Source organism: Diadema setosum, chromosome 18, assembly GCF_964275005.1.
Source record: "Diadema setosum chromosome 18, eeDiaSeto1, whole genome shotgun sequence".
NCBI classification, from domain to species: domain Eukaryota; kingdom Metazoa; phylum Echinodermata; class Echinoidea; order Diadematoida; family Diadematidae; genus Diadema; species Diadema setosum.
Genome location: NC_092702.1, coordinates 2,745,619 through 2,767,804, shown reverse-complemented (window position 1 = coordinate 2,767,804; position 22,186 = coordinate 2,745,619). Strand labels below are relative to the sequence as shown.

General features: G+C 39.1%; 1 protein-coding gene across 1 annotated transcript; it reads left to right on the top strand.

Moving 5' to 3' along the window:
- The first annotated feature begins 1,192 nt into the window (after nucleotides 1–1,192).
- LOC140241623 (2,3-bisphosphoglycerate-independent phosphoglycerate mutase-like) lies at nucleotides 1,193–19,852 on the top strand. Its single transcript, XM_072321362.1, has 11 exons — nucleotides 1,193–1,281; nucleotides 3,309–3,394; nucleotides 3,824–4,110; nucleotides 6,332–6,464; nucleotides 8,249–8,427; nucleotides 10,904–11,107; nucleotides 11,691–11,817; nucleotides 13,146–13,294; nucleotides 13,783–13,900; nucleotides 15,254–15,388; nucleotides 17,047–19,852. Exons 2-11 carry the CDS (start codon nucleotides 3,340–3,342, stop codon nucleotides 17,190–17,192), a joined length of 1,533 nt encoding a protein of 510 aa, XP_072177463.1. The 5' UTR covers nucleotides 1,193–1,281; nucleotides 3,309–3,339; the 3' UTR covers nucleotides 17,193–19,852.
- The last annotated feature ends 2,334 nt before the right edge of the window (nucleotides 19,853–22,186 follow it).

Here is a 22,186-nt window from a genome sequence, read left to right as displayed (position 1 = left end):
GCGATGTAGCTGATGGCCTTTGTGACGTTTTTCAATTTTACAGGAGATATCTGGGTTGGCACGTGCTATACTTAGAATCATGATATTTTACTAAATATTCATCATTCTTGGGTCTTTGGATTCTGGTGAAATATGAGAACTCTGACCGGCGAGTGAATTCTGTCACAGATCGAATTTGATTCAATCTGATCAGTGGCGGATCCAGAGGGGGCACACCGGGCCCGAACCCCCTCTTTTTTTTTTTGTTAAAACAGAATAAATAAAAAGAAAATGGGGAGGGGGGGGGGTGCATACGCCACCCCTTGAAGGAATTCCTGGATCCGTCCCTACTGATTGTTATACTGCATGCTCCCGTTTATTTTGTTCTGGCCTCTTTCTCATTGTACGGGTAAAAACATTTTCAGAAAAGATTGAAGAAGATTTTTACGTGGTCTGAAGAAACTGAAAAGGAATATCTTGTATTGTGCGAAAACGACAAAGAATAATTGGGGAACGCTGATTCTCTTTGCCAAACTTAGGAGGTGCAAATTAATCTAATGTTTTGTTTGATAAAAATGCAATTCATATACCACCGTCAAATAAGTTTAAAAAGCACGGTATGGTAGGCAAACAGAAAGAGAGAAAATAAAGCAGAAAAATCATATGGAAACAAAATTGACGATAAAATATTACTAGTATATTCCTTATTGTTCTGATGTTCACGGTATGTTGGATGCCATTGAGTACAGCACTATACACGATTACAGGTAATAGAAAACACACACGCAGAGGGCACTCGTAAATATTTTGTGATGAGGATGGTAAGCTTTGTCTGATAAAAGAATCCATATAATACTAGTACTTTATTGTGATACGACATACTTTTCACCACGGTCCACATTCGATTATAGATTCACAATTTTTGTCCCTGAAACCGTAAGAAGTCGTGAACGCAGGCTGAGCTCTTGTTATTATTCCCTACAAATTTGACGGGCGCCCTCTGTAGACCAAATCGCTATCAATACCACAGGGTCGATCCAATGAAGTGGGCCGATCACGCACATGCCATGCACATACTTCATGTGTATGTAGTAAAAAGACGCTGGTAGATCGATCGATTCCGAAGAAATCGTCCAAGTGGAGCGACGTACGTGCAGGCATTTCCAATGGTAATGAACGTGTGTTACGGCATCTCATAGCTCATTCACGTCACCACCGATGACCCAGTACCTGGGACTAAGGCGACTGGGGCCAAGCGAGTACTGAATCTGGTTCTCTACGAAGAGGGACTATATTTGCTGAGTAAGTGAGATTTTAGTCGCATGTCTTGTTATCTAGGAATATCATAAATCTGTAAATAGTCATTGTAGTATTACTTGGCAGATTTACTATTCTGAAGTGATAGAGATCAAACGTTACGTCTAACAAGAGGCCAGGGAGCCAGAGCCAGTGGCAGTAGGCCTAAACAGAATACTAGAGTCTACTACTAGTATGGCAGTAACGTAACGTTAGGCCTAATGCGTATTCAGAAATTCTAACGTTAGACTCTATATACTGTTCACGATGCTGCTAACCTGATTTCAACTTGGGTGGGGGGGGGGGGGGGGGGGGGGGGTCACACCGTACCAGCCGGTGTGGTACCACGGTCCCAGTGCTACAGTACTAGCCTTGCTGCATTGCCATATTTGAAGCTGGTCACTGCACTCCGGACTAGGACAGCTGCATGATCATCATGCTCCGGAGAACATGATGACCCGAGCAGTCATGACCCGAGCGGTCATCATGTGCATGCGGTGGTGGTGGCTTGGCCGGATGGTTGGGTGGTTTGGGACCTCATTTTGTGTCATTTTGTTGTGTGTGTGTGTGTGTATGTTTTAAACGTAAAGCGAAATAAAGGCCAAATAAAGCAAGAATGCCAAGGTTCGACCTCCCCGTGGCATAATTCAACCGCCAACAAATGTTTAAATGCATGCCATAGCATACATGTAGGTTTGACATAGTCATAGATTTATAGAAAACCTACTGTACGACTGATGGGCTAGAGTAAAACCCCCAATTTTCGGCCGGCCTCCAAAATCTGGACACTTACATGTATTACTAATACTGGTGACTATTACTTATCACAACTTACAAGCCAGCAAATTCTACAGTCACAACACACGCATATCACATCATTTCACATACTTGCACACTCGTTCACCACAGGAAAGTGACTGAGTCGCCTAAAAAAATCCATCTAAAATCCCATAGTTTGCCGTCAAAAACGCAGAATTGCCGCAACTTTTCCAAAGTGCGCGTGAATTGGGTCCCGTTTAAAGAATTGGGGTCGCCGAAAAAGCGCTAGAAATTGAAAAATTACGCCATTCTGTTACAAGATTTTTCGCTTATCACAAGCTCAGAGTGTGATGGTATCCTCAAAAACACAAAAGAAAAACAAAATCTCCGTACCTGCCGATGCAGTGAATAAATGTACCGGAGCTGAATGCAAGTGCAGAGTCCCCAAAATTCGGACACCAACAGGCGCCGCAACGTCCCCGATGCAACCTTGCGCCGACAAGGTATAGTGCGTGCTCATTTTTCAGCGGCCTTGTATGCGTATTGACATTGCGCGCGTGTCTGAATTTTGGGGAATTGACAAAGTGATAATATTTTGAGATTCTGTGAAATTTTATGATGTATTTAACAAAATCAATATTGGGAAAAAGTGGGTTGGTGTATTTAACATACATTATTATATAATTTTGTAGAGTATTATTTGAGTTGAACAAATATTGCAAAAATGCTTTAGTGTCTGAAAATTGGGGGGTTTTACCCTATGCGTTTGTGTACAGACAGAGGACATTGTTCTGTGTATTGGCAATTACAACCTTGGAAATAGACTACAACCAAAAGACATTGACCGATGTCATCACGTCAGTTGCAGCCACCAACCACACCTGATGGTTCTACATGTACTCCCAAACCGTGTGCAATTATTGTAAAACCGGCATTGCAAGTGTCATTATCAAAAGGCACTATTGAGGAATAGGAAAAAGTAAGAAGGAACAGAAAAGCTAGTCTGATTAAGTTTATTGCTGCATCACCCAAGTGGCAATGAAAGCCATTTTTGAGCATTGAGTGAATGTCCTGGTTATTGGTGTACTAAAGGGTGTAATGCAGAAATGGCTGGCAAGCCTGTTGAGCTTACGTTTCTAACAGAAGCTTTTCAGTGACAATTGTTATTGTTATAAGGGATCATTGATTCAGAATAGGTGGACGTGTAAATGTGATTCAGAAGTTTAGGCATTTCATTAGTGCCATTTTGATCTCTTTTGTGTTTATACCTGTAGGGGATCCTGCCAGCCAGCAAAACGTGCCACAATGAATGTCTGCCTTGTAGTGATTGATGGATGGGGTATCTGTGATGACCCAAAGGGTGAGTAAATAATTGCTCAATATCTCTGGCACAAGAGAATATTGTATGAAGGTGCTTCTAACCTATTTTACTTCTATAGATTATATCAGTCGGGCATCATGAATGGCTATGGCTGAATAATGTGCATATTGCTCTATAACAGTACAGGAAAATGGTACATAGCAGTGTCTGATGAAATGAAACACTTTTAACAGTGACACATCTAGATTATTTCTTTTTTTTTAAATACTTTTTTGTTATGTACAAGTGATATATTTTATAAGATAAACAATATAACGCAAAGAGGATTGACCTCGTGCTCTACGGTGATGTGATGTGATGATAAAATCAAAAACGAAACTTTTGTGAAATTGATCTGCATTTGGACAGTTGCATCATACGTTTTAATAAAATTGATAAGATAATTACCCTTTTCCTTTTCGTTTGCAGGCAATGCTATCCTTAATGCTAAGACTCCTGTGATGGACGAACTCTGCCAGTCAGATGGAGAGTTCGTATCACTTGATGCCTCGGGGTTGGCCGTTGGCCTTCCTGCAGGGCTGATGGGTAACAGCGAAGTTGGTCACCTGACCATTGGTGCTGGCCGCGCCATGTACCAGAGCATCGTCAAAATTGATCTATCAATCAAGGACAAGTCGCTGTTCAGCCGGCCGGCCTTTGTCGACGCCTGCCAGCGGGCAAACTTGGGGAATGGCAGACTACATTTTCTTGGATTGGTTCGTGATGATTTCATATCTGTTTTGAGGCCAACTTATAGTTTGATGTTACCTTTGTCCAGTTGAGTTGTAAATTGTAATTTGCGAGAAAATGTCCACTTCAAGTGGCCACCGTCTTCTGAATCTGGTTTAAACTGAGAATATCCTATGAATATGTGTGGCAAGATTTTTGAAGACTTTTAGGTCAAACTGACACAGCTAGGTTCCCATTACGGTATATATTTCAGTAACTGAGTTTGTTTCATTTTTTAACGACACAAACAGACATGTTTTTGCATTTTTTTGTGAACACAGGCACGGGAGCAAATATAATGGGAGTGCACTGTATCAAATTAAAAAACAAAACAAAACAAACAAACTGTCAAACCTATCCAAGGTACCATGTAAGTACCTGGACACACTTACCAAAGAATACCAAGCCATTGTAATCTTGAGATGATGTGGACTTTAGAGGTACCATGGAACTGCTGCATATCATAAATTGGAACCTAAATAATTTTCATCTTTGTCATACAGTATTTGATATGTTTACACTGGAAATATCATACCTTGTGCAGAATGAGAAATTATGAATAAGATTCAGCAAAAATATGAGTCGTCACATGTCTTTCTTTTACCAAGAATATTGGCCTCATTTTGATGATGTCACAAGTGGCTTGAGCTCTCTGCCAGCCAGCTGCGTGCTCCAAGGGCCAGCGGGTGCAAGCAGTGCTTCCTGCACAGATTGTGTAGCGTAACTCGTTCCCAAACTATTTCTTGAAGGAAAATGGAAGACAACATTCTTGATTTGAATTTTGAAGTGGCATTTAGCAAAGAGGAGGTAGGAGGAAACGTCCGAAAATTCAAGCAGTACTGACAGCCATTTAGGTGATTTTGATCGTGAAGCAGAAGGTAAACAGCCAATACGCTGCTGCTGGTGCGTTTGCTGCAGCTTCATATAGTTACATGAGCAGGGGCGGGCCGAGCAAGCTGGATGACTGTGATGATGATAATGATGAACAGTTCCCGAGGAGACACAATGATGAGTCTTGACTTGACCCCAGTAATACTGGGGTTTAGTATACATGGAATTGAGAAGGGTTGTTAGTTGCTGTTATTGTATTTTTCCCTTGCTTTTGTTACACCTATTGCACTAATGGCATACCATGCAGTAGACCTTGACCGTGCATTGCATGCTACATGATGTACAGTACATGCATCAATGTGACTTGCCAGTGCGCCCCTTTTGCTGACTGATTGAACAGGCGCTGCTGCGAGGTTGGCCTGCTGGACAGTACACGCACTCCTGTACATACGTATACATGTACATACCAGAATGCTGTCACCTGGCTGTAATTTGAGTAGGAAATTGACTTGCTGCCGCCATTGACCATCGTTACTTTTAGAATTAAATTTGAAGCTGTTTCCCATAGGTTTGAATATGTTGAGGACATGGAATATCAATTTCTGATGCAGATTTTTTTTTTTTTAAATTTCAGATTGTGCAAGCAGCGTACGCAGCAAAGCTTGGGAAGAGTGACAGTGAGTTTTGAGCGACGATATGTAACTTGTCATCAGTATCATCAGTTCCTGATAAATGATTTCAAATTTGCATGAGTGTTTGGAGATGAGCTATTAAGTATTTTCTGTTAATTTGGTGCAATATGGCTTTGAGGAATTGGAGCTGTCTAAGTGGATATGAAAGTACATCAGCGCGATTTACACATGCGTAAGTTGGTGCAGGCCACTTGTGACGTCGTCAAATCATGAGGCAATATTCTGCCATGAAAGCACTTCAGATTATGGGCAAAGTGAAGGTTAACATTATTTTCTACCTTTTTTCCATGCCACAATAGGCCTGCAGAGCTTTCATTTAAGGTTTTATTTGCAAATTTTAGGATGCTTTTTAGAGTTCCAGTTTAAAGCGATGTAGAAACGTACAACAAAAAACCTGGAGTCAACCTGCTTGAGTCAAATCCCAAGGGACTTGAAAATATCCCTTGACTTACATGAATGTTAACTCACACTGTAGAATGAACACATGTTTGTAACCATCTGGGGTAGAATTCTCCTTTGACTTGGCCAATTATGTGACTTGTGCAAGGTGGATTTGGACAAGATTGACTGTATGTATTCTTTGATAGTGGATGACTGAAGCTTTCAAAGCTACTGCTAACTAAAAACACCTTGGCTATGTGTAAATCTTGTATCCAATTCTATTGTTTCCCTCTCTCCAACACAGGTGAGTGATGGTGGTGTCCACTCTCACATCCGACACCTATTTGCTCTTCTGTCAGGCGCCAAGGATGCCGGCGTGCCCAAGTCCTATGTCCATTTCTTCAGCGACGGGCGCGACACTAGTCCAACAAGCGGAGGTAAGACCCTCAGAGCAGCTTTGGATGGCGCTACACTGACGCTAGTCAGAAATGCATGAATTACTTGTGAATACTGAAACATGCTCTTCTGTGTGATAATTTGAAATAAACAAACCCAAACAAACAAAACTGCCCAGAAATGTATGTAATTTATAAGTAAAAAATTGAGCAAAAAAAAAAAAGGGGGTGGGGATTTGATCAGGATTTTAAGCGAGACCTTTAGCTCAGTCAGTAGAAAACCGCTTTAGCAGTCTGGATGTCCCGGGTTTCAAGCCCGATGGAATCCCATTTTCTTTGCTCTATTTTTTACTTATAATTTCAAATTAACACAATCAATCTTATACTGCATGCATTTGCTTTGAAACAATGTAAATAGTAGTCATACAAATAGTGAATGGTCACGAGTGTGATGGTACAAGATACTGTATTTTGCAGGAGATGGAAGATTAGCCACTGTATGTAATGAGGTGAAGTGGAGTTGAATAGTGCGCCTCATCTTGCACCGAGTGCGAAATCTTGTTTCATTGCAAACGTGAAGACCATGCACTATTTGTTTTATGCAACACCTCGGACGTCAGTGGATGTAGTCTACATGGATTCTTGGGTGTAGTACAGAAATGACAATCTTTTATTTTAAAGGGAACATAAACCCAAAGAGCAATGTGGATTGAGTGAGAGCATTAACATTAGTAGAACATATCAGTGACAGTTTGAGGAAAATCGGACAATCGATGCAAAAGTTATGAATTTTTAAAGTTTTGGTGTTGGAATGGCTGGATGAGGAGACTACTAGAGATGATGATGTAAGAGTGGACAACAATATAAAGAAAATATAAAGAAAATTCCACAAAAATTCATTTTTCATGAAAATTACAAATTCCATCAACTTGATACTGACATATGTTAAGGGTAGCAATTATCCACATTGCTTTCTGAAAGTGGTTAGTCAAGAGCTCTTTCATAATGCTAGAAAAGTTAATTTTTGTTGAATTTTCTTTATATTTTCTTTGTACTGTTGTCATCTCATACGTCATAACCTCTAGTAGTCTCCTCATCCAGCTGTTCCAACACCAAAATGTTAAAAATTCATAACTTTTGCATTGATTGTCCGATTTCCCTCAAACTTTCACTGGTTTGTTCTACTAATGTTGCTGCTTTCACTCAATCCACATTGCTATTTGGGTTTACGTTCCCTTTAATTTTTTTTGAAATATAAATGGCTGTACATTGTAGTGTGGTACAGTACATTCCCCCCCCTCCCCCACCCCCCCCCCCCTTACCATTGACCTGCTCTTCTTCAATGAAATTCAATTTGCTTGAATCCAGTTTGCTATATAACTTGTTGCTATGTTGGACAGGCCTCGGACAAGCTTTCAGTTTGTCAATGATAATCTCTGTTTAAGAGGTATGCATAAAATTTGAATGTGTTACAAAAATCACCTATTGGGGATGTCAGCCTCTTGATATACAGTATATATTTTTCTCTACTGAAATTGCACAGCTCAACAGCAACAACATGCAATGGTACTTTTTACTGCCTATCACGTGATTAGCAATCAACCAATTGGATAGCTAGAATCTTTTTAGGTGTTGTACGATATACACAAGTAATCTAATGCATTGATCAATCGATTAGTCTGTGCACCCTGTTACACTATATACACTCATGCCAAGGTTGCAATCAATTCACAAATCGATTTGTGAATTTGATCTGTGTCATTTGATCTGTTTAATTACATGTGATTATGTATGAAACTAAGCCATAACCTTGCCTCTGTTATTAGTTACGTACCTGAAGCAGACCCTGGACTATTTGGACGAGATTAAGTACGGCACCCTTGCAACAGTGATGGGTCGTTACTATGCCATGGATAGGGACAAGAGGAATGACAGGATCAAGATTGCCTACGAGGGACTTGTCCAAGGCATTGGGGAATCGGTTACCAGGGACAATGTCATACACGTAAGAATACTCAGTATATCAGTTTTCTCATGGTTTCATTCTCTCACAGTGTAATTTTCAATGTAGCCAGTTTAATCATGTAAGCTACTCTGCATGTATATTGATATTCAGGGAAAATACAAATGCTATCGCTAATCCACTTGACAATTACCTGGTACATGCGTTATCAAATGTTCAAATGAAATTACAGACTGTAGTGTAGTTATTGTAGAAATTTAGTCTGTATGATGCTATGTTGTTTCCACAAATTTTGATTTGATCTCTTTAGCTACAGTATATAAAGTCAAACGAATCAAGGCATTACTGGTCATACCTTTGTATTCTGTCATGTGGTCCCTTCCTATGCTTTATGTTGGTATCTGGGCATGCATGGATATTATGTTGGCTGCTTCAGTTTTAGGTTTCCGATAATGATTGGTTTACTCATTGGATTAGGTGTGTCTTGATCAGATGTTGAACAGCTTCTTTTGTTGATAAAAGACAATTTCATTGTAAAGCAGTCAGTTAATTCTTGGGTCAGTTAACCTTTATGTGTCCATGGGATTTAGCAAACTGTACCAGGCTTTTCCTACACAGTCAGGAACTCATTCAGACATGACCTAGTGGTAAATGAGCAAACCCATTCAGGTGTAGCAGCATACCTCAGTCCAACAGGAAGGTTGTATTGTGGCACAAAAGGGATTAGAGAGATTAGGTAATCTGCATTCATTGACAGTTACTGATAGTTTCCAGACATCTGTGCTAATAGGTAAAGAAAGCACTTCAGTGTGTGTACCCTGCAGTGTACAACGCACAGTGCATTTTCTTTGAAGGTTTTTATGTTAGAACGTTTAGTGGTCGGTGGTTTCACAGTACACCATTTGTGACCCTGCATCACAAAATCAACAAAAAAGTTGCCAGGCATGGCTTTTAGTTCAGGGCAGATTTTAAGCTTTAAAGGTATTAGCCCACATTTGCAAACCCACGAAAATCAAAACTGCTTAAAACAGGTCCAATATGACTTCAAGTACAAGTTATAACAGTAACATACCTCACCTGTTGCTCTTTGTCTATACCATTCGATAAAAGAGAGAAAATCATCATTTTAAAATCAATTTTCAAACCGGGTCAACCCGACCCAAATTTGAATTACGAGCGCGGGCTAGCTATGTACTAACTATACGCAGCCCAGTCGCTGTACATAGGTACGTCGCGACGTACATGTACAGCGACTGGGCTGTGTATAGTTAGCTACATACATGTAACTTACACATGTATCACATGCATGTAGTATGTACGTGGACCGGAGCTAGCGAGCATTATACGCATGCATACGGTGCATTTTCATTTATTTTCATGAAAGTAATGGACTAATTGGAACGAAATTTTGCAAAGGTGTTACTGCAATCTTACCCAAACTCCATGCTAACTATGAGACCAATTGCTGCAGGTTTACACATGTGGGCTAATACCTTTAAAATGATAAATCAATATTTTTGGACTTACCTAATCTATCTAGATAATGAACAGAAAGTACACACATTGGCAAAGTATTAACTGAGAAAAGAGGTTTTGAAGTTTAGGATGACAGTAATAATTATTTTTGTGAGCCCTAGCCCATGTGTTGCTTCCCTAGTCATATTATTTGTGTTATACAATGTACGTCAACTGTTCCATTTTCATGTGAATGTACGTTAGGGCCTATGTAACTGTTAGTGTTATTTTCATTTGGCTGAATAAATGATAATAATAATTATGATAATGTGCTTAATTTTGCCAAGTTCTGTGTAATGAATGGGACAAAAAACAGGATGTAAAACTCAGTAGCGACAACAATGATTGGATTATCAGATCAGGCTGATATTTTCCAGTCATTGAGCACATTCTATTTATAACTTATAAATTTTCAGAGCAGTGGCATCATTTTTGTCAATAGAAACTAGAGTTAGACGTGCAGAGAGTGTGAAGGGTTTTAAGAAATGATAAGGGGCTCTTAGGCATACTTAGTGACACTATACTACAAAAATTGTTGCTCTAGAAAACCTGAAAAAATGCAACAGAGTTTCCTGTTGGTTTTATTAACTCAATTTTAGACTTCTGTAGAAGAAGAATTGCTCTTTCAGAAATTGTAAAAACCTAAAAGATAGACTAAGTTGTCCCTTTACCTGTTTTGAGTCCTTGTGTAAAATTGGGGTATGCCACTTTTTGTTGGTTTTGTGATGCATGGTCACATGTATTCTTTCTTGGATTTGAGTGTGGTTTTGAAAAGGATCTACTCCCTCTCGACATTTTGGTAAGCACGATCTTATTGTCTTACCGTCATCTCCCAAAGACAGTAAGAACAAGCTTATACCGAAGTGTCAAAATTGAGAAGGTTCTTTTCAGGACCACACACACACACATCCAAGAAAGAATACATGGTGTACCGTAAAAACCACCTCCCACCAAACACAGTGAATGTTTAACTAAGGTATCACTTCATCTTGAATTCATATAGCTGGTGCAGTCAAGGTACAACAAGGAAGGTAGTGAGAGACAGACTGATGAGTTCCTGACGCCCATCATCGTTGACAGCGAGGGCTGCATCCAAGATGGCGACACTCTGGTCTTCATCGACTTCAGGGCGGACAGAATGAGGCAGATAGTTGAAGCGTTCGCCATCCAACGGAACTTTGATACAGCTGTCGTACCAAAAGACATTGTAAGATCATATTTTCTGCATGTGTTGGAGATTTAACTTGGTTTTTAGAACATGCAAAAATACATGTTAGCCAATTACTTTATCCGACAGATTTAACATTTAATTGCTTAACCTGGTGAACTAAATTATACATTTAATGTGCTGAAGATGGTTTAATGTTAACTTTTTGAGAGGTGCTAATTTTTCTTTTAGCAGTCACAGGGTATTGATAATAAGAAGATTTGAAGAAAAAGTGAGAGGATTTATTCCGTTCCATGCATAATTTCAGAATTTCCTGTGAAATACAGCTTGAAATTGCTAAAATCAAGAATCTCTTTGGTCTCCATATTCAAACTGCATCAAAGAGGGGCTTGGGCATGGAACATCAAAGCCAGTAAAATGCTAAGCATTCCATTGTCATGCAGTAGAACTTACATGTAAATTTGCACAAATTGCGAAGAGAGTCCACTCCTTCTCGCTAACACCTGTCTGGTTTCTCTTAACAGAGAGAGTTTCATAGTTTGATGTAGTGTGTTATGCACACTCGCTGTTCAGCATCTAAAAATGTCTTCTCCCTCCTCCTCCCTACTTCCTGGATACACAGAGCGTGACCTGTATGACGGAGTACAAGGCTGACTTCGGTCTACCGGTCATCTTTCCCCCCGAGGAACCCAAGAATGTACTGGCAGAGTGGCTGGCCGGCAAGAAGATCCCTCAGTACCATTGTGCAGGTGAGAAAGAACAATCACACTTGCTCATGCAACTCCCTTGGTTTCTTTGTAAGGACAAGTTCACCATTAAAGGCATGTGGATTGAGTGAGTGCAGCAATATCAGTAGAACACATCAGTGAGAGTTTGAGGAAAATCAGATAATCCGTTCAAAAGTTATGAATTTGTAAAATTTACGTGCAGTCACTGCTGGATAAGAAGACTAAAATACAGTTTTTGGCGTCACACGTGTAGAATGATATGATAAAAACATAACTTAGAGAATTCCTCAAATTGTCATTTAAAAGAAAAAAAGTTCTCATGCCCTCAGCTTGTTACTGATGTATGTTAAGGGTAATATTCTTTCCCCTGCCTTCTGAAAGAGGCAAGTCAAGTGCTGTTTTGTCATGCGAGAAAAGTGAACTTGTGTTGAATTCTCTTTATATTTTCTTCATATCCCTGTATGCATGTGGCATCTTAAGCTGTAGTGGTCTTTTCATCCATCGATGGTGGCACTGAAAAAATGTTCAAAAATGCGTAACTTGGGAACAGACATTTTGTGTGCCACAGTTTAAACCCCCTGTATGCCACATTATTCTGAGACAGCAATGCATGAGCACTTTTGAAAATCATTCTGTTTTTGAAAGCCATGTAACCTTTCCTAGAAGCATTTATGCTAGAAATGCAGTAATGCAGAATGTAGAAGTGCCGTAATGTCCCGAATTTACCCAACGTTTGCCTCCTTCAAAGTCAAAGATACAAGTGTTTTTTTTACAATGGCACTCTGGAAATTGCATCGAGCATGCGCAGTCCCCTGGGTGCATAATTCAGTGTGCTCATTTGAATGGTAATAATGCTTGCTCAGTAGCCTTATCAAGGTTGTGGCTGATTGAGATGCTTTACAGGTTGATAGAAAATGTTTAATTCTTTTTAGTGACAGCATTCAGGAATGTATATATTTCATTGCATATGGTGATTTTTTTTTGACACAACATTTGCTCATCCGACAATTGTTCCCTTCTTATTTTCTCCAAGGACTTAGGGTTAGGGTTATGGTTGTGATAGGGTTTTAGGTTTAGTTTGATATGAGGATTAGGATTAGGGTTAGGGTTATGTTTGTGGGTACATATCTTATTGTAGTTTGTGTTTGGCCTAGCAAGCAGATATTTCATGTGAGCAGTTGTCATAGAGGCAAATGTCATGGAACTGGTGATTGCATTCATTATGTCAAGCCCTGACACTGAGCGAATACGACAAGTCACAGTTCTGAGAATAATGTGGGGTTATAAGGACCATCAAAATCAGTCCAGTTCTTCAAAATTTATGGTATATTAAATCTCTCCCATGTCAGAGACCGAGAAGTACGCACACGTCACATTCTTCTTTAACGGAGGCAGGGAAATGCAGTTTGACGGAGAAGATAGGAAAATGGTAGCCTCACCAAAGGTCGCGACCTATGACCTCCAACCTGAAATGAGTGTACAAGGTGTTGCAGATGAGGTGAGAAGTTCACACCACTTATCCTTATTCTTACTTCTTATTCCTGACCAATACAAATTATTGTACATCTCCCTCATCAAACTCAATATACTAAGTCACTAAAGCATATTGACAGTTAAACAGCGAACAATTTGACTCTTTGGCTTGTGTGCAATGTTTCCACCTGTCTAGCTCCCAACTGACAACGAACTGAATGGAGTTATTTTGTATCATGTGACACTTTGTTATGTAGTGAATGATCTCGAGATTAATGCTTCATGTTGGTTATGTTTGTGGTGGCATTACCTGGTAGATGCCATCAGCCATACATGTGACCTGGCTTTTTGTCCAGTTTGCAAATTGGCAAAACTTGGAAATGCTCTTACATATCATTTGCAACCTGGGTAATTTCTGACTTGTTATTTTTAAGCGGAGCTGTTGTTTGCTATTAGTCGTTGCTTTTAATCATGGTACATGTTCTACTTCCTGTATTTTTATGGTGACTGCAGGTTGCTGCCACAGTAAAGACCCAAAAGTACCCATTTGTGATGTGCAACCTGGCTCCACCCGACATGGTGGGCCACACCGGTGTGTATGAGGCAACCATCACGGCTTGTGAGGCAACAGGTATGTTGAAACTCCTCCTTTTCATCTTTCTCCTCCTCCTCCTTCTCCTCAACCTCCTCCTCCTCATCATCAGTACCACCACCATCACGGTTGTCTTTGTCATTGTCGTCATCATAATCATATTAACGATCCTAGAATTTGCACTACAGAGGTACCTTGACAATAAGACAGAAAAGTAATGTTTTATATTTTTGAGGGAGGGTGGAAGCTATATATTGAAACTGATTTAGACCATCTGAGTGTTCCACAGAGGATGACATGAGTTATGTTAAATATATGTGATGTGATGTGAGCTTGACCCTGTTTTGCAGAGATTGAGGTGCAACTGATTGTAATTTGTTTAGTACATACTTGTAAACCATACAGCCGAGATGGATATAAATTATGCACTTTGATGCAGCTATTCATAATAGGTTTTCTGAGGAGTTCTTTGTGGCTTCTAGGATTTATAAAGAATCAATAATATGAATAGAACATACTTCATTTTGACATAACCCAACTTTTGTTGAAAGGGTGAGGACTGACATTTCAGTTCTTATTGATTTTATTCTTCTGCTTTTCATGCTCATGAAATTATACACATTGGCCCGAATTCACGAAGGTGGTACAAATGAAACCATGGTTTAAACCATGGACAAGAACCATGGAGCGCCAAGTGCCGCACGGAATATTTCGTAACGAAATTGGTCATTTCGTCAACAAAATAACCATTTCGTTAACGAAATTATAATTTCATGGACGAAATGTTCATTTAGTTACAAAATGTTGTCATTTCGTTACAAAATAATCATTTCATCGACAAAATGACTGATTTCGTAATGAAATATTCTGTGCGACACTTGGCGCTCCATGGTTTAAACCATGGTTTCATTTGTACCACCTTCGTGAATTCGGGCCATTTAGGTCCAAATTCCCAAACATGGTTTAGATTTAGACCACAGCTCTTTTAAACCACTGACTAAACTAGGCTCTAAACCACAGAGCATTTTCCAAATGGTGGGCTAAAAGACACTATGGTCTAGATACAGACCAGGGCCCCGTTTTATGAAGAGTTAAAATTGATTATAAAGTTGATTTCTATCATAAGTCTATGGCAGTCTGTGTGTTAAGGATATCTAAGTTGGATTATATCTTTTGATAAAACGGGGCCCTGGCACTGGCATGATAATATGACGCATTTTAATATGCCATGGTCTAAATCTAGACAACGTTTGGCAATTTTGGCCTTCAAGCCTTTCTGTGCCAGGGACTTTGGACAGTATGTACAATGCCACTGGTTTGCTAACATTGCCAATAGGCACTCTTAGCACACAGAGGATTAAGTCTGTATGAATGATAATGCATTGTTTGTAGATGCTGCCATCAACACCATGAAGGAAGCATGCAAGAAATATGGCTACGTCTTTCTGGTGACTGCTGACCACGGCAACGCTGAGATCATGCTTGCCCCAGATGGTAGCCCCAGCACCAAGCACACAACAATGAGAGGTATGTGGGTGAGCCCCAAGCAGGGATGTGAGAGCTCAGAGTATAATCTGATTACAGAATTTTTTAAACTCTGCCCTAATCCTACTTTTCAGACTTTTTTTTTTTTTTGCAATTCAAATGCATTGAAATATTCACAGTTCAGTGCACTTCAGACTTTTGAAACATCACTTTTTTGGTATCAGATGTAGAAATATTTTGATGACATCTATTATAAGAGAAAACTTGAGAGCGGTAATACCTTGTTATCCATCAGTAATATATAGCCTACTTTTATTTTTTGTTTAGGGACTTTTCAGGTGAGTTTAAAAAAATATATCTTATTATTCTTATTTTTTGTTGTTGTGGGGGGGGGGGGGGGATGGGAAGACCAAACTGGTTCAGATGCTCATTAAAAAATAAAGTTAAAATTTCTTGAAACAAAATGTGCTTGAGATTGGTAAATCTAATGCTATATCCAACTGCAGTCAATTATTTGTGTGCTTTACCCAAGTGCTTCTACCACGCATACATGTGTAAGCTCTCACCAAAAACCCTTTGTATTACCACCAATATTTACACAGGAAAGACATTTTGTCATTAGGTTCGCTGATACAAACTTCAAGTGAACTATGTATTCATCAGTGTAAAAACCACAGTTGCACTTGGATTTCGTACAAATGTTCCAAGTTCTTTTTTTTTCACTCCAGCCACCATGTCCTAAATTATTTAGTTCATGTGGTGTATTATCACCTTATAACCATGATTTTAATGCTTTGTTTCTCTCTCTTGGGTTATTGTTCAAAACATATATTGCGCTATGACGCCAAGTAATCCAACTGTTCTTGGAATTAGGGTCACTACACTGCAAAGTCTGTTGCCTGATTCTGTGGCATTATGTTGGTTGTATCCTCATGGCGATTATCAGCATATCGTCTCTGGGGCGACAAGACCTTGTATCCACAAAATGTCAAATGTTCAGGACAGCGAAAAATCATGGCAGCCAAAGCACCATATCAAATGGGATAGCCTTTCATTTGACATGTTGCGGTGGCTTCACGTTTGGGGTAAGACAGCTAGGATTTGGACAGGATATCACTTAACTGACCATTAATGCAAAAAGTAATTTTCACCAAAATTTCAGATACAAGGTCTTGTCGCCCCAGCGACGATATGTGTTTCCATGGAGCATTCCTCCATTAACTTTCCATTTGTCACATTGTGTGTGCAGAATACACAATACACCAGTGTTCCACCATTACGATTCTTGTCACTCATTGCCATTTCTTCTTGTAACATATAACATGTTGCCTGGTGAAGTCCATTACCTTTGTCATTTTCAAAGCGAAAGCCAACCCAAACATAACCAAATTAAACCAAATTGAACCAAACCAAATTGAACCAAACCAAACCAAACCAAACCAAACCAAACCAAACCAAACCAAACCAAACCAAACCAAACCAAACCAAACCAAACCAAACCAAACCAAACCAAACCAAACCAAACCAAACCAAACCAAACCAAACCAAACCAAACCAAACCAAACCAAACCAAACCAAAACAAAACAAGCAAAAGCAAAACAAAAACAAAACCCCAGCCCCTAAACAACAACAAAACAAAAAACAACAAACAAACAAAAAACCTAACATGAGATTTTCCCGTCTCCTTATCACCTCCCAGTACCTTTCTGCATGTTCAACTCAAGCAAGAGGTTCTCCGTCCCTTCTTCCCACAACGCATCCCTGCAAGACGTGGCACCCACTGTGCTGCAGCTGATGGGCCACGACCTACCAGCTGAGATGAGCGGTATCTCCCTCATTCAATGAGATGCAATCAGGAGTATTTCAGAGGATTATATCTTGTAATAATATTTAAAAATAGAAAGAGATATATGGTACTGAGGTACCCTTGTGAAATTTATCTGCACACCTTGTATATTTTGTACAAGTCTTGTTCCTTGATAGTACTTTACGTACCCATAAGGATAATTTAATTGGCTGATATGGAATATTCCTTCATACATACAGTATGTGAAGCCATCCTACAATATGTTTCAATCTCCAATGTAGTGAACACTCTATACCAAGTCTAATTCTTCTTGTAGAGAGATTGGAAAACATAACCTCATTGGTGACATGTATGGCCTGAAGTTTGATGACGACTGGCCATGGGTTTCAATGAAAAAAAGGTGTGGTCAATTTCCATAGCATGCTCTGTGGTGACTCTGAAAGTCTCCTTGTTTAAGATGTGTTCCCAGACATCGATTGTTACATTGCCAGAGAAAAAATGGATTCTAAATGGCAGTAGTTATGGTGAGAGCTGTAGGGTATTGTAAGGGAATTTCACTTCGTATCTAGTGTAATCTACTAACTTCTATGACAACCCATTTTCAACTATCATGGTGTTTCTTTCCCGCAACCATCAGTAGGCAAATCGTCTTCCCTTTCCAAAACAAATTTGTGACAAAAGTACAGCTGTGAAATGAAGTGTTTATATTATGTACGTGTTATTATAATCCAAAAGAGCAATCAAGGCACTTTTTCCTACCCTCTCCAGACTGTCTGTTGTACAAGAAATAAAGTGATTTAGAGATTCAGTGTATTTTTAAACAAGTCTTTGTGAAATATTGTTAATTTATGCATATTATATTACATAATATACCATGCACCATTGCCAGAATGTGTTTGATTTCATCTTGGACAAATGTGTGTGCTGGCGTATTGCACTTGAAAAGCTTAATTAAATTTGAATTCAATTTCATTTTCAAACTGTATATGACTGCATGATTTATATCAATCTTATACCTTTTCAGAGGGATTTAGTTTAGATTTTGAGGTGTTATTGCCAAAATGAAAACACTATCCCAGACATCTGTGGAGGTGTATGAGTTGCATTTGTATTAAGAGGTTGCCGTTGGTTTATTCAGCACTCGTTATCTGAATTTAATGGAAGGCGGAATAGAGGAGAAGGAATGTTCAAGGTTTGTGTGAAAGTGACATGTACTGCATGATTTGTTTTGTTTTGTTTTGTTTTGTTTTGTTTTGTTTTGTTTTGTTTTGTTTTTTTTTGGGGGGGGGGGAGTTCTGTGTACTGGAAGAAAATATTGAGGAAATGTTTGAGCCTCTCATACTCCTGCTTTGCTGTGAGCACTGGATTTGTTTTGAGATGTTAGAAAACTGTGTTGCTTGTATTATATCTTTTATAAGAGATAGAGAGAAGAAGAATTGATGGCTTTAACAAGATGCTACTTCTCTTTCCTAATCAGACTTTTCAGTCTGAATACCTGGTAACTATTCTTTTATCACCATGGTGATTTGTTATATGCTAGAAGTCAGGTGCTTCTGTCTAAAGTGAAGCAAATAAATGTCAAAGATTTGCTTACGAGTGTCAAGTTAATTTCTCCCCCATGTGTAAATAATTCAGGTAAACTGAATGTTGTAAACAGTATTCAGCTGGACAAAACTTGAGCAGATGGGAAAATTGCATTTCTTTAATATCATCATATATAAAGATATGCATCAGCCTTGTGTGCTCTTCTCTGATTGTTACCAGTATATTCACTCCAGTAAATCCCTCCCTGACCGGACTCCAGTGTCTAGGTGGCCATGGCTCTGGCCCACTGTCCTGTGGGTGGTATGTGTGAGCCTGGTTTGGGAATATGCAGTTTTTGGAAGTGTAAAGCTATTATCATGGTGCTGTAGCCCAACCAGGTAGAATTCGTGGTTAAACTGCGAGCATCCATCTGATGTGTCTGATGGATATATACCAGCAAGCTTTTGATTTATGACGCTAATTGAATGAAATGCCTATTAGGCAAAAAAAAAAAAAAAAAAAAAACACCCCAAACCCCCCCCCCCCCAAAAAAAAAGAAATTGTTCTGTGCATGCATAAGACTGCTATTCCCAACTGATCTCAAGTTGTCCAACCTGGGAGAAGGTGCGTCATAGCATTAGCGTCGTGCATCGATCCAGACAAGCACCATTCTTACATTATAGCACCCACCCACTGGGATAGTGCTCACTGGACGACATCCCCCATTAGGCCTACCATGATGGTCATAGGAGTTTGCGGAGTTCTTCATGTTACTGTGCCAAAAATGTGTGTACTGAATAGCATCTTACTGCAACTGTCGATGTCAGCCACCTGATCAGCTCATCACGAACGGATGTGCTATCATAAAGGTTTTTGCCCGGATATTGTTTTAGCGAAAAGGTATGGAAATGTCGGCTCAAACCAAAAGGAAATATGGTCCTTTAATCGCACTCTGTCCAAATATATGCCACATGTGGTGGAATAATGTTCTCTGTGTCAGGATCACTGAGAATAGGACAGTAATGTGTGAAAATGGAATGTGGCTCTAAGCAGTGAACTCTGCATGTAATATCTGTATCAGATACATTGAGAAAAGAGTGTAGTGCTATCATATCATTGTGGTTGTGGAATGCAATTGATAATTAGAATAAATACAGTATTGATATGATGAGAATTGTTGGTACTGCTTGTCATTTGACTGGTAGCTTGTCACCTATTGCATGATCAGTTTAATTGCGTGATTTTCATTCTTATTTTTAAGGACCAACCTTTCATCCATACGCCATGCACAGGAATTTTTTGAAAAAAAAAAATGTCCATGTGTTCTGCGTTGTTAGAACTGACAACCTCGTAAAAGGGTTCCCCACTATTGTGATGGAAACACACAAGCTTTTAATATGGAATCTCAGTAGCTCACCACAGTCAGTATGAGGATTTCTCAGAATGCACTTCTCCCAACAGACAGACAGACACACACACAAACACGTATATATACACATTTCTCATTTGCGCACAACATTCATGCTTCTCTACAACAGCATAAACATCACAATGGTCTGCTAATGGATGTTAACATTTTTGTTGTTGTTTTAATTCAACGCATAGTAGCTTTACAGCATCAACAACAACAACCCAGCGATCTGGTTGCTTTCCAAACTGCAGGAGGCAAAAAATGATTGGCTACTCAATCTTCAGAAGACTTGCAACATTGGCAAGGATTACATGTATTTATACAATTTCACGTGCACAAGCTCCAGTGCAGCTGATTGACATACTGGTATTGTCGTGCGCATGGCAGATTGTGGCTAGGCCGTGGTAGTGCGCATAGGGTTAACATTCTGCCATGCGCATGACGATACATCGTTTTCAAGACAAGTATCTAACTATTGGCATTATGATAAAAATTTATATACTATACATTGTATTGACTCTACATAGGATCAGTTAATACGGTGCATCTAATAGTACGAGTAGTCTGTAGACATTCCTTGGTCAGCCCTGATGTGTATGTTTTCATGTAAGCCGAGTTCAGAATTTTTTTTCTGAAGTGCTACAGGCTAATAATGGAGAAGAAAATATAGCAGCAAATAATGTAACATCTACAATAATGCCTAAAAATAAAACACCCATTTACTGCCTATGTGCACTATATTACTAGTTCAAAGTAGCAGTTCATTTAAGAAACCCTTGTAATCTGCACCAAACATCACTTGTATGTAGTATCACTATCATGTAGTGGGCAACCATCATATAGGCCTACTGGTAATCACTTCTGAATGCTTATGTGAAGACTAAAACGAAATTTTTGATTTATTGTCACGTTGTGTTGGGCATTGATTCAAATACTTCAATTTTAGACCCTGTAGCAGCATTTCACAAAATATAAGGGCTTCTATGCTTACGTGCATAGAACTTTACATGGTTTTAACTCATCTTTCCACATTGAACACCTTACCTGGATTCTATATAATCATATATATCTAATTTTTGCCTCGAGAAATATGGTGTGGTGTATCATCACCACCTATACAAGAAATACATACATGAGAAACAAGAATATATCCACAAACATACGACATGTTCATTTTGGATGATGAATAATATTTTAAATACTGATACTTGAAAAACTGCCTTATCTTTGTGAGTTTAATGGGTCTACATACTTGCAACATTGCAATTTTGAGGTTTGATGTACCTCTCTTTGCCATGCTGAAGAGAAAATGAGAAAGGCGTATGTCAAGTGAGATGAACAAGACGTGAAGACCATGTGAAATATAACCATCACATTGTAACACAGTGCAATGGAGTAAACAGATAACATGGAAATAATCATATTCCATTTGTCACAACAGCCAATGACAATTTCACGACACATGCTGCTCTGAATGGAATCGTCAACAAAATACAGCAAACCGTTTTTGTGAAATTCCATTATTCATATGAATACCCCCTGATTAGGCTCCTTGACAATAATGTCAATTTACATTTTTACTTCTCTTTCTGAAAGCTATGTTGAATTCACCCAATATGGTGTTGGTGACTACCAGTGACTATCACAATTTGAAAGTCAAGACTAAAAAGCACAACCTCTTTGAAAGTGTCTTTTTCTTCAATTCCAAGTTGTAGGTAACCCACTTGGATGACAATAGATTGCAAATATTTCAGTTAAAGAGAACAATATTGAGCTACACTGGAATTTGAGAATTTGCCCATTTGACAGATTCAGGGACCATGTATCATTCAATGTGATAACAGTGTAACTAAACAAACGTTGGAAACACAGACACAACAGCTATATAAATAAGAGAACATCTCAACCGTCAGGATTTCACAGAGATTGAAATTGAGTCATTTTGATTTACTCTACAGAGGAAAGTAACATTGGGTATTGTAAGTAACAAACTAGGAGGAAAACTTTCTGGAAAACTGTAAATATAAGATTCAAAGCTAAATATTCCACATAACTGGCTTATTTTATGGCAGAGCAATGCAGCCATACTGTACTCTG

What these genes read in the sequence shown, in the direction of transcription:
- LOC140241623 (XM_072321362.1), top strand. Translation starts at nt 3,340, where the DNA reads ATGAATGTCTGCCTTGTAGTGATTGATGGATGGGGTATCTGTGATGAC. An exon ending in CCCTCAGTACCATTGTGCAG is followed by an intron (nt 11,818 to 13,145) that starts GTGAGAAAGAAC and finishes CTCCCATGTCAG; the next exon opens with AGACCGAGAAGTACGCACAC. An exon ending in CAAGCACACAACAATGAGAG is followed by an intron (nt 15,389 to 17,046) that starts GTATGTGGGTGA and finishes ATCACCTCCCAG; the next exon opens with TACCTTTCTGCATGTTCAAC.